The sequence below is a fragment of the Cannabis sativa genome, unplaced genomic scaffold (assembly GCF_029168945.1).
Source record: "Cannabis sativa cultivar Pink pepper isolate KNU-18-1 unplaced genomic scaffold, ASM2916894v1 Contig3, whole genome shotgun sequence".
Lineage (NCBI taxonomy): Eukaryota > Viridiplantae > Streptophyta > Magnoliopsida > Rosales > Cannabaceae > Cannabis > Cannabis sativa.
In genome coordinates this window covers 1,630,620-1,644,375 of record NW_026870039.1, presented here as the reverse complement: position 1 = coordinate 1,644,375, position 13,756 = coordinate 1,630,620, and the positions used below count along the sequence as shown (strand labels likewise).

Sequence of the window (13,756 nt, the reverse complement as noted above, 5' to 3'; positions counted from 1 at the left end):
TATTTATTATTTTATTCTTTATAAAAATATATATTAATGTAATAAGTAAAAATTATATGTTCAATATTTAAAAAAATATATAATATAATGATGAATCTACCAAAGAACACAGATTCATATAGCTAATAATTATGTTTGTTTATTAGTTTGTACATCTAATATTTTTAGGTTTATCAAGATTCAATTTAATTATTTAATGAATGTTTAATTTTGCCAATTAAACTGGTCCAATAAATTTTAACAATTGAACCGATTCAATAAATCATTTAATTGAATCAACCCTATCTATTAGACAGGTATATATATTGGATTAGTTTAAATTTATCCAATATATTTTCAATATATTTTGAACTTATTATATTAAAATCTCAAATGAAGATGATGAACCATATAAACATTAATTTACTTTGTGTTTGAACGAATTTGTAGAGAGAATTAGTGCCCAAATATATGCATCAATTTTATATACACAATAATATTAATTGAATTATATTTAAGCTAACATTTATGTAATCAACATGTTAATTTAAATATCTTAATTTCTTGAATATATTTGAAGTTTTAATAATTGACTAACAAAATATAAGTGCATTGCACTTACTTTTCTTGTATATATATAAATAGAATACTTTTTAATAAATATTACCTATAAATAGTTATATATATTCTTAAAAAAAAAGACATCATCAACAATAATAATACTAGAAACAGAACACAAGAACAATAACCTTTAAAAAATGTCCAAAATTTCATTAACCTTGTGATAAATCCAACACAGCTAAATACCTAACCTCAGTCTACTTCTACTCTACAAGAAACTCATAAGCTTTCTTATGCTCAACCATGTCATCCAGAAGACATTTAAAAAATCTGACATTAGTATCCAGTGGCCGCTGACATAGTCTCTTGTCAATTATGTTGAGATGATTGCGTTTAAAGAAATTTGCCAAGTCTTTCAGCTCCATTCATCTTCTGCAGCAGCAAGCAACATTAACTTGATCGTAGTGGGATGATGATAAGAAGCAGCTTCAGCCCAACATGGCCGGCCGGATTGTTAAAACCAATTTGAAACGTTGAAGTCCCTTAGCTTCCTAAGATGTCTTTCCATATCTTGTCTAGTTTTTGTCCACTCTTCTCTCTCTATCACTGTGGTAGGGTCATCTCTTTCATCCTGGAAGTGAGTGAGTAAATAAGAAATAAAACAACTGAATTGGACCAGACAAAGCTTGATAAAAATAAACCTCTGCAAGTATATATTTGGAGATTAGAGTTGTTTACCGAAGGAACTATTTTGAAGGAATTTCCATTATCACGTATAACAAGAAGGTCGTTTTTTCTATCTCTGTTCCTTCCTTCCGGGATTGTGACCTATCAAACACATGAAAGCCTTCCATTAATGAACTAACCACAACCTTGGAAAGTACAGCAATAGAAACAAGTAACAATCAAAGAGGCAGCAAGTAAATGTAAAATTTTAAGGCCAGAATTATATTTATATTGTGGTGCCTCATTGCATTATTCGTCTCAACACTCAAATGTGTGAACTCAAAAGTAAAGTACAAAATTCTCTCACCAAAACTTTTGCTCTGGTAATTGATTTTGTTTTGGAGTCTATAACATATATCTCCTCAAAATCCAGCACAAATTCTGGATCACCTAACCTTCGGTTTCTGTAGTGCTTTGTCAAATAAACCTGCACATTAAATGCATCCCGAGTTATGATGTGCCTTAAAAAGAAAAGTGAGCCAAATGGACAGTAAATTTCTAAGTGTTATCAGTTTCTGCATAAGAAAACTTCTTCAACTAGCTATGCTACTAACGTGCACAAATCAATTATATGTTTGTGTAGGAAATTTAGCTCTGAAACATATTAATCTCTATAATTCCTGCTTCAAGATCATACTTAAACAAATAAATGTTAAATCAAAACAAATAAATCAAGAACAAAAAACCAGCAAACACATTAAACCAGAAAAATAACACAAATGAATCTAGATAGCTTTCAAACACAACAACACACGAAATTTATACTAGTTCCGATCTTAAGTTCAATGTGAACTTGGTCATATTCCAATTTGAAAACATTGCCACCAATTTTTATTGATAATGAGAAATAGAGATATCAATCTCAAGAGCTACAAGGATATAATCACAGCAAGTCATCCATGGTGTAATCCATCAACACTCATTAACTCAGTAACCTGAGCCAACATAACCAACAATGTTGCTCAATACAATTTCCCAATCTCAACTCTCTCTCAATTTCTCACTCTAACTTCTCTCTCTACTGTGTTGTGTCTCTCTTTTATATTCTTGTTATTCTCATGAAAATGAGAGGAACTCTTTATATAGGCCAAAGGATCTAATATGCAAGCTATCCTTGTTGACAGTTAAGTTAGTTAAAGACTAACTAACTAACCAAATGTTGGTTGGGGGTTTAAGGAATAATACCACAGTTTGTAATGTGTAGTTTAACAATGATTGAAATAACAAAACAGAACAGAACTTTTGACTACTGGTTCCACATACATTTCAGGTACAAGACTACAGCTTGTATATTAAACCTTTATTGTGTACTGCCATATCATACACTTAGTAATGTGTAATGCCTATAAAAAATCACTCTTGTACTTTTTTCATATACTCAAAATAGAAGAAGTCTAAGTTTTTCCGGAGAGAGAAAACAGGAGGGTTTCGTGAGGTGATCTTGGCTTATCTCTGGGTCTTTGAGTTTGTATAGAGTGCTCACTGTGTTCTTGGAAGGGTGATCGTAGGTGTACTTAATTCTTGATTGGTGGCTTGTAATTTGAACTAAAAAATTTTACATCACAGGAAACTAAGTATACATAAGTCTGAACTGAACTATGCCATGAAGTTGAAGAAAAAAAGGAATATAAGCATACCTTGAGGATCTCTCTATCACTCTTATATAATGGATCTCTAGGTGCATCAATTGGTGGTTCTGTAACATTGTAGCATCCATAATCACTCTTAGCACACCGAATATACTACAGTTTTGAAACATGTTCAGGAGATATGTCAAACATATAACAAAGGTTATAGAAAAAACAAGCTAATGGAAACATAACTAAATGAGTAAATGGGCAACCATTAAAATGTAGTACCTTCTGAGGCATTGGAGCAAGAACCCTGGGAACAGCATAAACATCTGTGTCCGGAGGAGTAACATACATCTATACAAATGTAACCCGTGTTAAGAAATCATAAAAGAAAACATTTTTAACAAAAATAATATAAAGAGAGATTTTTTTTTATACCTCTCTGAAATCATAGACATCGTTATCTGGGTCTGGAGGTTTTCGAATGAAGAAATCACAATGGAAAAGGCTAATCTTGTGGAACTCATCCTCGTTAATCCTGTAATCTACCACCATCTCCGAATCCCAACCTTGAGTAGAGACAAAGCTCTTGCTATGCACCATGGAAATGTCTTCGTCCGCTCCAACAACGATGGTGGCCGATGCTGCGGTGGCTCCAGTTAATGTGTCGTACTCTATGTCGAAGTCCTTCTTGTTGTCAACCTCTTCAAGTTCCTCATCGTCCATGTCATAGTCGTCGGGGCCTCCACCGTCGGCGTCACCCTCATCGGCGCGAACGACGAAGGAATTGTTGTTTGGCGACCGAGATAAGGGGTTAAGTTTGAGCTTGAGGGGCGGCGAAGAATAGAAGAAGTTAGAGGTAGTTGCTGCTGTTGTTGCTGTAGCGGTGAGGGGCCTAAGAGAAAATAGTGGAGGAGAAAGGAGCAGAGTGACTGCTCCCATGGCTTCTTCGGGTTCGGGCAATCGCTGTGAAAGAGCTTTATCTGTTTGTTTAAGGGAAAGATAGTTTCGTATATGTTTTTCTGGAAAACGACAGAGAGAGCTTAACAACGACAACAGATTAAAACAATATATAATACGACATTGAACGACGAAAAGAGATGGATGACAATAGGAAATGAGCATTGCTATAAGGCATCAGTGGTGCCTAGCAGCTTCTTCGCGTAACGATTGGCTAGCGATACTCCTAAAAGCTACTATATTAAATTATAGGGTAAATAGCGGCAAAACCCCCAATACTTTCGTTTTAGTTTCATTAAACCCCACAACCCAAATTTCTGCAGGTAAACCCCCAATACTCGGGTTCTGTTAGCAATTTAACACTTCCGTCCAAATTTAGGTATGGGAAATTTGAAATTATATGCATATTAGGGATTAAAATTGGTATCCTAATCTAAAACTATACATAATTTGTAAAATGGGATAACTTTTACTTAAACCCAATTTTACCCCCCTCATTTCTAAACTCTCTCTCTCTCTCTCTCTCTCTCTCTCTCTCTCTCTCTCTCTCTCTCTCTCTCTCTCTCTCTCTCTCTCTCTCTCTCTCTCTCTCTCTCTCTCTCTCTCTCTCTCTCTCTCTCTCTCTCTCTCTCTCTCTCTCTCTCTCTCTCTCTCTCTCTCTCTCTAGCGTTTGAAATTGCACCACCACGATTCCCCACTCGAACGAAGAACCCACCGAACCCACCACCCCACGGAGGGAACCCATCCACTGAGCACGCGACGAGCCTTTCCCCTTTCGGTTTTTTAATTTTTTTTTTCTTATTGATTATGGTGAAAATGTTGTTAGTTGATAGATTTAGGTTGGATATGTGCATTCTTGATTAGATCTAGGGTTAGATGGAGTAGATCTAGGGTCTGTGATCTTTCTGGGCAAGAAAATTCGATTTTCTAGTTTGATATGAGCTTGAAGATGAAGGCCCGATGCATGGCCCGATGGTCCGATGCATGGCCCGATGTAGGGCCCGATGGTCTGATGCCATTTTGGATTTTTTAATTTTTTTTTTCTATTTATAGGACTGGCCCGATGGGCCCGATGTAGGGCCCGATGGTCCGATGCATGGCCCGATGTAGGGCCCGATGGTCTGATGCCATTTTGGATTTTTTAAATTTTTTTTTTCTATTTATTGGACTGGCCCGATGGGCCCGATGTAGGGCCCGATGGTTGGCCCGATGGTCAGATACCCATTTTGGATTTTTTAAATTTTTTTTTTCTATTTATAGGACTGGTCCGATGGGCCCGATGTAGGGCCCGATGGTCGGCCCGATGGTCAGATGCCCACTTTATTTTTTTTCATTTTATAGGACTGGCCCGATGGGCCCGATGGTCAGATGACTGGCCCGATGGGCCCGATGTAGGGCCCGATGCCCACTTTATTTTTTTTTAATTTTTTTTTTATAACAAAGAGAGAAGAAGAGAGTGGGGAGGCGGTAATGTAAATGGGGGTATTTTAGGGATATTCTAAAATGTGTCATATCCCACAAATATTAAATGTTATGTGTTTTAAAAAAAAAATATTTAGTATATGTAAGTATAGAAAATCAAATTTCCCTTTAGGTATTAACTGCCAGGTTCGATTGTCCACGTGGACACAATATACACGTGGCACAATTTTATTGGTCTACCTAAAAAATTATTTTAAAAAAAAAAAAAAACTAATTTAAAATTTTAAAAAAATTATAAATAAAAAATTAAATATTTTTTTCCTTTCTTTCTTTTTTTTTTTCTTTTCTTTCTTGCAAACCGTCTTTCTCGATCCCCCTCTCTCTCAGCACTCGATCCCCACCTCTCTCTCTCTCAGCCATCACTCTCGCTCTATCACTCTGCCCAGACCACCGCCCACACCACAACCACCCTTCCTCCGCCCAGACCACCGCCCACATCTGCCCACCACAACCGTAATGCCCACACCACCAAAACCATATCTACACACCAAAACCATCATTGAAACCTCTTTTCATATCCAAACAAAACCCCACATCCAGATCTAAACACATCAAAGAGAGAGGGCTTACTGAACACGAGGCTCGTGAGGTGTGGGGTTCTGTCGATGTGGGGCTCGTGAGATCGGAGATCTATCGATCTCCTCCTTGGTGTCAGGCGGGGCTCGTGAGGGTGGAGAACTGCGGTGGCCGCCCAAAGGGGTTTTGAAAACCCTAGATTGAAAACGAGAAAGAGAGAGGAGATCGAGAGAGAGAGACTGATAGAGCGAGAGTGATGTAGAGAGAGAGGGTTCGTTTCAGACGAAAGAAAAAGAAAAAAAAAGAAAAAAAGAAAGAAAAAGAAAAAGAAAGAAAGGAAAAAAAAAGAAAGAAAAAAAATTATTTAATTTTTTATTTATATTTTTTTTTTAATTTTTTTAATTTTTTTAAATAATTTTTTAGGTGGACCAATTAAATTGTGCCACGTGTATATTGTGTCCACGTGGACAATCCAACCTAGCAATTAACAGATAAATTTAGACGGAAGTGTTAAATTGGTAACAGAACCCGAGTATTGGGGGTTTACCCGCAGAAATTTGGGTTGTGGGGGTTTAATGAAACCAAAACGAAAGTATTAGGGGTTTTGCCGCCATTTACCCTAAATTATATGGGACCCGATACTTAATTGGACCAATAACGATATTGACGGATAGGAGGATGCTAAGCACCACTCGTGCCCTTTAGCATTTCTCATAGGGAATATATGAAACGAGAACCAAACTAGATGCATTTAAGATACAACTATCAATAACTTTTATTTTTCTCTTTAAGATCACACTCTCGAGAATACCCTTCATCTTCAACAAGCATACTTTCATCAAGGATCTCTTCGCCTACCTACTCAAACTTCAGGCATCATCATGATTATCTACTTTTTTGTTTCTCTAGGTCTTTTCTTCACCCATCTTTGTATTGTGGTGGTTTAGCATTTATGTCGAATGACATTCAACCGTCTCCACTCCACGTCTTGCTTATATAGGAGATTGAAGCAAGCATGGAGCAACATTAATGAGATCTTTGCAAGTTTGATCTCGTTTCAGAACATCTCTAATGATGAACCCTATCTGTATTTAATTACGAATGTCTTTTCAGATTTAAATAGGGTTTTGAAGTTTAATTGTGGTGTCTACCAGCCTAGTCACGAGTTTGATTTGGGTAATCCCCCGCCTAATCTGGTTATTAATTATATCCTTTCTTTCCATATTTGGTGCTCGAGTGTACTTCGAGAAGTGAGAACCATTACTTCTCCTTTCTTTACTGTTGTTTATAGTTTTTTCTATTTAAGTACTAAACTGTAAATAATTTTGTTCATCATGTGTTTTTTTCAACGTACTGCCTCCATGTTAGATTATGTTTTGCTTAAAATGGAAAACTTAGCTCGCTCTTTTTCTACAGCCCTCCACCTAAGTAAAATTGAAAATACTGTCCATTCTCTCACCGATCATGCTGACCCAAATGAGGGACTTCCACCAGCCCCACCCCTATTTCATCTCATGGTTACTCTTTAGACCACAAAATTTTTTAACCATAGTGCTCTGAAGAATTTCCTAAAAAAATACTGGAAGGGACGTTTCCCAATTAGTGTCAAGGAAAGAGCACCAAATTTGAACCTTTATTTGGCTGCTTTCCATTACGACGTATACAAACCCACAGCCATTCTCAACCAGCCTTGGATATTTGATAAATGTCCTGTCTTACTAAAAATCCCTAACCACGATAATGTCCTTATCCCTGAATCTATGAGAAAAATCCCATTTCTGGGTCCAAATCCATAACATACCCTTTTCTCGAAGGTTTGTCTCCCTTGCCAGACTGGTGGGCCAAATTACAAGCACTCTTTTAGAAGTTCATTAGCCTTCCCTGTTGGAGACTTGGGGGTCTTACCTTAGAGTCTGAATTATGTTTGATGTCACCAAACCCCTCCCTCGAGGGATCCCTATCCTTTTCCCCGGTATGGCTTCACCTACTTGGTTGGAGTTGAAATATGAAGATCTTCCTAACCACTGTTACCATCGTGGCCGCCTTAGACACTCCTATACTGGTTGCACCGAGTATATGAGAGCCTCTGATGAGTCAACCCTTCCACCACCACTCCCCTATGAGAATGTTTTAAGAGGAGCTACACGCCCAAATCATGGCCCTTTTGGACCCCTATTGATCCCGAACCAGCCCTGAAATCTGTCTACTTTACCATCTCCATCTCAGATAAACCAATGCCGAATCCCAATGTCATCAATCTGGTCAACGTTACCCACCCCCGTGGCCAAGTCCTACAACAGGACGTCTCTTTTCAACATACTATAGGAGATTACACTAATACTGCTTGCCTATTTCTGTCATCACACACAGCCCCAAACCTTAACACTAGCCCAAAAATTTTCCTTATTGCTACGTTGCCTACTACCCCTTAAACCCACATGTTCAAGTCCCCTTGGTCCCACTTTTACTGCCCTCATGTCAGTTGCTACTGGAGGTTCCATTTCATGTTCTGTTTCCCCCCAACAATCCTCTACCCCTGGCTCGCGAAGCTCAACTTCCCCATCCCCTAGCCAGCTAAATGCTCCCTTGATGATCTCGTCTTCTAACCACATCGCCGAGAACCAGCTATCCCTCCACACTGCAAGACTCCCCAATCCCTTCACTTTTGCTGTTCGCAGTAATGATGGCCCGCCCCGTTGTGCCCTAACAAGAAAGAATCAACTTGCTAGCTCATCAGGTTTCAAGAGACATTTGACTACTGTTGGAAATGAGCAGAGAGAAATGCTAAAGAGACATAGGCCTCAACCATGTCATGACGTGGTGGAAGTGGCCTCCAGTGATGAGGCAGGCACTGTGGACACACAGGCCTGCCAAGACTCATGAATCTCATCAGTTGGAATGCTCGAGATCTTGGAAGTGATCAAACATTCCTAAATCTCTCCCTTCTGGTTAAAATGTATAAGTCGTCTCTTCTTTTTGTTTTGGAGTCCAAACTTTGTAAGGTTTCGTGTAATCGTGTTAGGACTAAGTTGGGTCTTGATTTTGGTTTTGAAGTCCCTAGAGTAGGATTAGGTGGGAGACTTTTGCTTTTTTGGAACTCAGACTTGAATGTACTTTTTACTAGTTTTTCTATTAATCATATTCACGATTATATCTCGTGTGCTGATTATTTTGGTTTTAATTTTACTGCTATTTATGGTGCCTCCAATATTATTAATCATCTCAATACCTAGAAAATTCTTACCAGGCTTGGCCATTTGTTCACTTTGTTACCCTGATTAATTATGGGGGATTTTAATGATTTCTTAACTTGGAACGATAAAAATAATGGAAACAGTAGAAATAGACCCTCTAACCATTTTCGACAATTTATTGAGAATTTTTAGTTAGAAGTCTTAGACCCCTTTGGACCTTGAATGATCTGGGATAACAATCATCCTAGGATTAGAAACATCAAAGAAAGGTTATATTGGGCTATAGGGAACACATATTGGCATCTTAATCACACTAGCAGTAGTTTAAACCATCTTGATTTCTCTGGTTCAGATCATAGGGCCATCCAGTTGCTTCTTAAGCCCCAACACCATCCTACTAATCATGCCCTTAAGAACAGAAGATTCTTGTTTGAAAATGTTTGGCTCACTGAACTAAATTGGGATGATGTGATCTCAAAAGCATGGATGTCAGACCCCTCCCTGCTTCACCAATCCAGAGCCTTATCTTTACCCAAAGTGCCTGTGCTGATTACCTTTCAAAGTGGAAGCACAAAACTTTCTTATGTTTTCAACTGAAAATAAAGAAAGCTCAGAAAGAGGTCGAACAGGCCAGAAACTCTTAGGATGACTCTCCTGCAGCCCTTCATCTTAAGAGAGGTTTGCAGGAAAATTTAGACAATCTCCTCTACAAGGAGGAAACCTATTGGAAGCAAAGATCTTGAATTCATTGGCTCCATCCAGGAGACAAGAAAACTCGATTTTTCCACAAATTTGCTTCTAATAGAAAAAGCGCCAATCATATTAACTCTCTCACTCTTGATGATGGAGCTATTAATGATGCCTTAACTGGAGTTTTTCCCCATCTCAATTCTAATATCTGCCAGATCCTGGAGGAGGCTTTTTCTCTTCTAGAAGTTAAGAAAGCCTTATTTCGAATGGCCCCTGACAAGTCCCTAGGAATTAATGGTTTCAACAATCAATTTTATTAAAAAAAATTGGCATGTTGTGGGGCAGGCTGTAACTGAGGCAGCTCTCAACTTTCTAAATAACCAATTTGATATAACTCACTTCAATTCCACTCTCATTACCTTATCCCCAAAGTTAAAAATCCCTCCACCCTCAAAGACTATCGCCTTATCAGCCTTTTTACTACTGTCTATAAAATAATTTCAAAAGTCTTGGCTAATAGGATCAAGTCAATCTTAAACCCTCTCATTTACCCCAACCAAAGTGCCTTCCTCAAAGGCAGACTCATCTATAACAATATTCTCATGGCTCAAGAAATTCTCCACTCCATCAAATGTAGAAAAAAAGGCAAGAATTGATGGATGACAGTCAAGTTGGACATGGCCAAGGCTTTTGACAGAGTTAAATGGAATTTTCTTAATAAGATTATGTTGAAATTTGGTTTCCCTTATAAGTTTGTCTCTTTAATCATGACATGCCTGTCAACTTCTTACTTTAAGTTCAACATCAATGGTCATGCCCTTAGGAATGCCATTCCTTCTAGAGGGCTCTGCCAAGGGAATCCCCCCTCACCATACCTTTTTCTCCTTTGTTCTGGAGGTCTATCTTCTATTCTTAAGCAATCTAAAAGCACAAAAACAACTTTTGGTTTAAAGATTGCTCGAACTACCCTAGAAATTTCACATCTTCTTTTTGCTGATGATAACATTTTATTTTGTCGGTCTAACATCTAGGATTACAATGCTATCAAAGAGGCTCTGGCCAAGTATGGAAGTATCTCAGGCCAGTTGGTGAATTTCAAGAAATCTTCCATCTTTTTCTCCTCCAATACCAGCCTTACCTACCAAACTCTCATCTAGGATTATATGAAAATTCCCTCCCCTAATCATCTTGACATGTATCTTGGATTACCTTAGTGTATTGGCAGATCCAATGACCACTCTTTCAATCCCATCAAGGATATAATTCGGTCTTATCTTTCCAAATGGCAAGGAAAATTTCTCTACAAAAGAGGCAAGGAAATTCTACTTAAAGTTGTCATTCAGGCTATCCCTATCTATGCCATGTCTATCTTCAAACTTCCAACTTCTTTTTGCAACTTTGTTGATAAAAAATGGCCAAATTTTTGTGGAGATCGAATAATTGTGAACAAAAAATTCACTGGAAAAATTGGCGGGCCCTTTGCAACTCCAAGTCTCATGCGGGACTAGGATTTAGATCCCTAAAACCTTACAAACAGGCCATGCTTGCCAAACAAGCTTGGAGAATCCAAGCAAACCAAACCTCTCTTCTAGCCACTCTTTTTAAATCCAAATACTTCCCCAGGTCTTCTTTTCTTGAAGCTCCGCTTGGACACTCCCCCTCGTATGTCTGGAAAAGTCTACATTGGGGAAAATCTCTTCTCAAAGTTGGACTCCATTGGAGAATTGGGAATGATGCCACTGTTGGAATATATTTTACCAGGATTTAGATTTACTAACAAGTATGTTTTTAACATCTTAATATAAATTTCTAAAACGATGAAAATAAACACATAAAAGGTATGTGAAACCTTACAATGGTTGCAGCAGAATTAAATGACTCCTTCCGCTCAGATCTCTAACCCTTGTATCCTTTCTGTAGCAGAGTATCACCAAGATCTGAGCCCGATTCTCCTTTTTGTTATTTGGATTCTTCACAGTCTTACATACTATGATTGAGGACTCACTTGTTATGTGTGGGTATGCACTCAATCACTAATGGCTGAATTTTGTTTCATGAAGAAAGGCTACGGTATTTCGAATTAGAAGAAGAAGAAGGAAGAGGTCTCATAAACCTAGAGAGAAAACTAGGTTTTTAGCTTTGGAGGCATTAGTTGGATAATGAGACCATAGTCTTCCTTTTATACTAATTTCCACTAGGGTTAGAGTTGAATTATTTGGAATAAAAAATTGATAAAAATAGAGCAAAATTAGCACATAGTGGCCGCCACTTAATGGGCCCAACACTAGTTTAGTTTTTGCCATTTTTCTCAACTATTTTATCTATTTTTTACAAATACAACTTTTTGCAATTTTAACCCTATAAATGCCAAAACTATTTATTTAATAATTAAAATAATTATCAAATAAAATTATCATTTATAATATTTATTAATTAGACTACACAAAGTCTCTTAATTAATAAATTAACCCTAAAATATAATTTCTTCACAATCAAGCCATAACATATTGAAAATTCATAAACTAGACATAGTCTAATTTTTGAATTAAAATTGATTAACTAAAATCAATTAACTGAGTCTTACAAGCAGTTTGTCTCAACTAGTATGGGGACCATGGACCTATATAACCGAACTTCCAATAAGCAGATCTAGAATTTACCAAGTAAATTCTCTAACTTATTAATTCCTCGTTGAACCACTATAGAACTTAGAACTGCACTCTCAGTTACATAGAACACTCTATATGGTCCATGATATAGATACGCTATTAATTATCCATTGTTATAATCCCAATAATCAATGATCCTCTATAGATGATTTACATTGCATATGGAGAAAATTACTGTTACACCCTTTCAATGTATTTTTATCCTTAAAACACTTAGCCACCTATAAATGATATTTCAGTGAACTAATATAATCACTAAAATGAGCGCTCTATCATTTATCTCTATTTAGCCAAGCTCGAAGGAAATCATTGTTTTACTTCTATGTCCAGATAGAAGCTATAGATTCCATATCTATGATTAGCGCTCCCACTCAATTGTATTATCATGTTCCCAAAATGTACGTATCACCCGGACCAAAAGGTAGGCTTAACTAACAAATCAAAGAACACAAATAACACTCTTGAGATCGAACCTAACCATGTCAGGATTAAGATCATTTGATCTAGGATCAACTAGGTGATATTGAATTGAATAGATATTACGGTAAGATTATCATATCTAGTTCAAATTCAATATTTGTCCCTTCCGATGCATACTCCATATATCCAACCCAAACTTACTTTAACCAATGCCTTGGAAAGGACATAACACTTATCCAAAGTGCAAGTAAACTACGTTGCAGATTATCATATCACTTAAATCCTGTGTACTGATAAATCTAGGAATACATTTAATCACTCAATCTTTTTTACTTTCCACTGTGTTGACAATACAATAAACAAGAATATCAGTGTGATAAGGGTTTGGATGAATTTATTAATCAAATAAGTAAATAAATGATCACATGAACCAAATAACACATTAAACAAGTAATGAAATTAAATCTGTTTCTTTATTGATAATTGAATAGAAAAGATTACATTGAAATAGAGTTTTATTTAGGGCACAAAGCCCAACAGCCACCACCCGAATGCTCGATGACAATTGGATCCCAAACTGCCACTTTCTCCCTATATCCTTGCCTAATCACCTTATCCATGTCTCTAACCTCCTCCTCCCTGATGGTGGCTAGAACATTACCCTTTTAAACAACCACTTTCCTAATGATATTGTTCATGCTATCCTGTCTCTTCCCCCTCTTGACACTAATCACTTAGATACTCTTTTCTGGCAGCATACCACCTCCCACTATACTGTCAAAACAAGGTACCATCTAGCCATATCCATAGCTAATGTTTCCAAGCCTTCTGCCTCAAACACTGACCTCCTCAAGTCTTGGTGGAAGTCCTTCTAGGTGCAGAACATTCCTCCCAAAGTTAAGCATTTTATCTATCTTCTTTGTTCTGACACCCTTCCCACTATTGTTAACCTATATCACAAAAATAGTTACCCTTCCCCAACTTG

The 13,756-nt window shown here is 37.2% G+C and overlaps 1 protein-coding gene across 1 annotated transcript; it reads right to left on the bottom strand.

The window, feature by feature from the left end:
* Nucleotides 1-729: 729 nt before the first annotated feature.
* LOC115715949 (PLASTID TRANSCRIPTIONALLY ACTIVE protein 6, chloroplastic) lies at nucleotides 730-3,972 on the bottom strand. Its single transcript, XM_030644631.2, has 6 exons — nucleotides 3,279-3,972; nucleotides 3,126-3,194; nucleotides 2,904-3,008; nucleotides 1,574-1,693; nucleotides 1,279-1,368; nucleotides 730-1,171 (listed from the first exon to the last, which is right to left on the bottom strand). The coding sequence occupies exons 1-6, from the start codon at nucleotides 3,963-3,965 to the stop codon at nucleotides 1,055-1,057; spliced, it is 1,188 nt and encodes a 395-aa protein (XP_030500491.2). The 5' UTR covers nucleotides 3,966-3,972; the 3' UTR covers nucleotides 730-1,054.
* Nucleotides 3,973-13,756: the final 9,784 nt, after the last annotated feature.

Coding starts and splice junctions, on each gene's coding strand:
- LOC115715949 (XM_030644631.2), bottom strand. CDS start 3,965: ATGCTCATTTCCTATTGTCATCCATCTCTTTTCGTCGTTCAATGTCGT. Junction 1,369..1,573: donor TTACCAGAGCAAAAGTTTTG/GTGAGAGAATTT, acceptor TGTGTTTGATAG/GTCACAATCCCGGAAGGAAG. Junction 1,172..1,278: donor CCTTCAAAATAGTTCCTTCG/GTAAACAACTCT, acceptor ACTCACTTCCAG/GATGAAAGAGATGACCCTAC.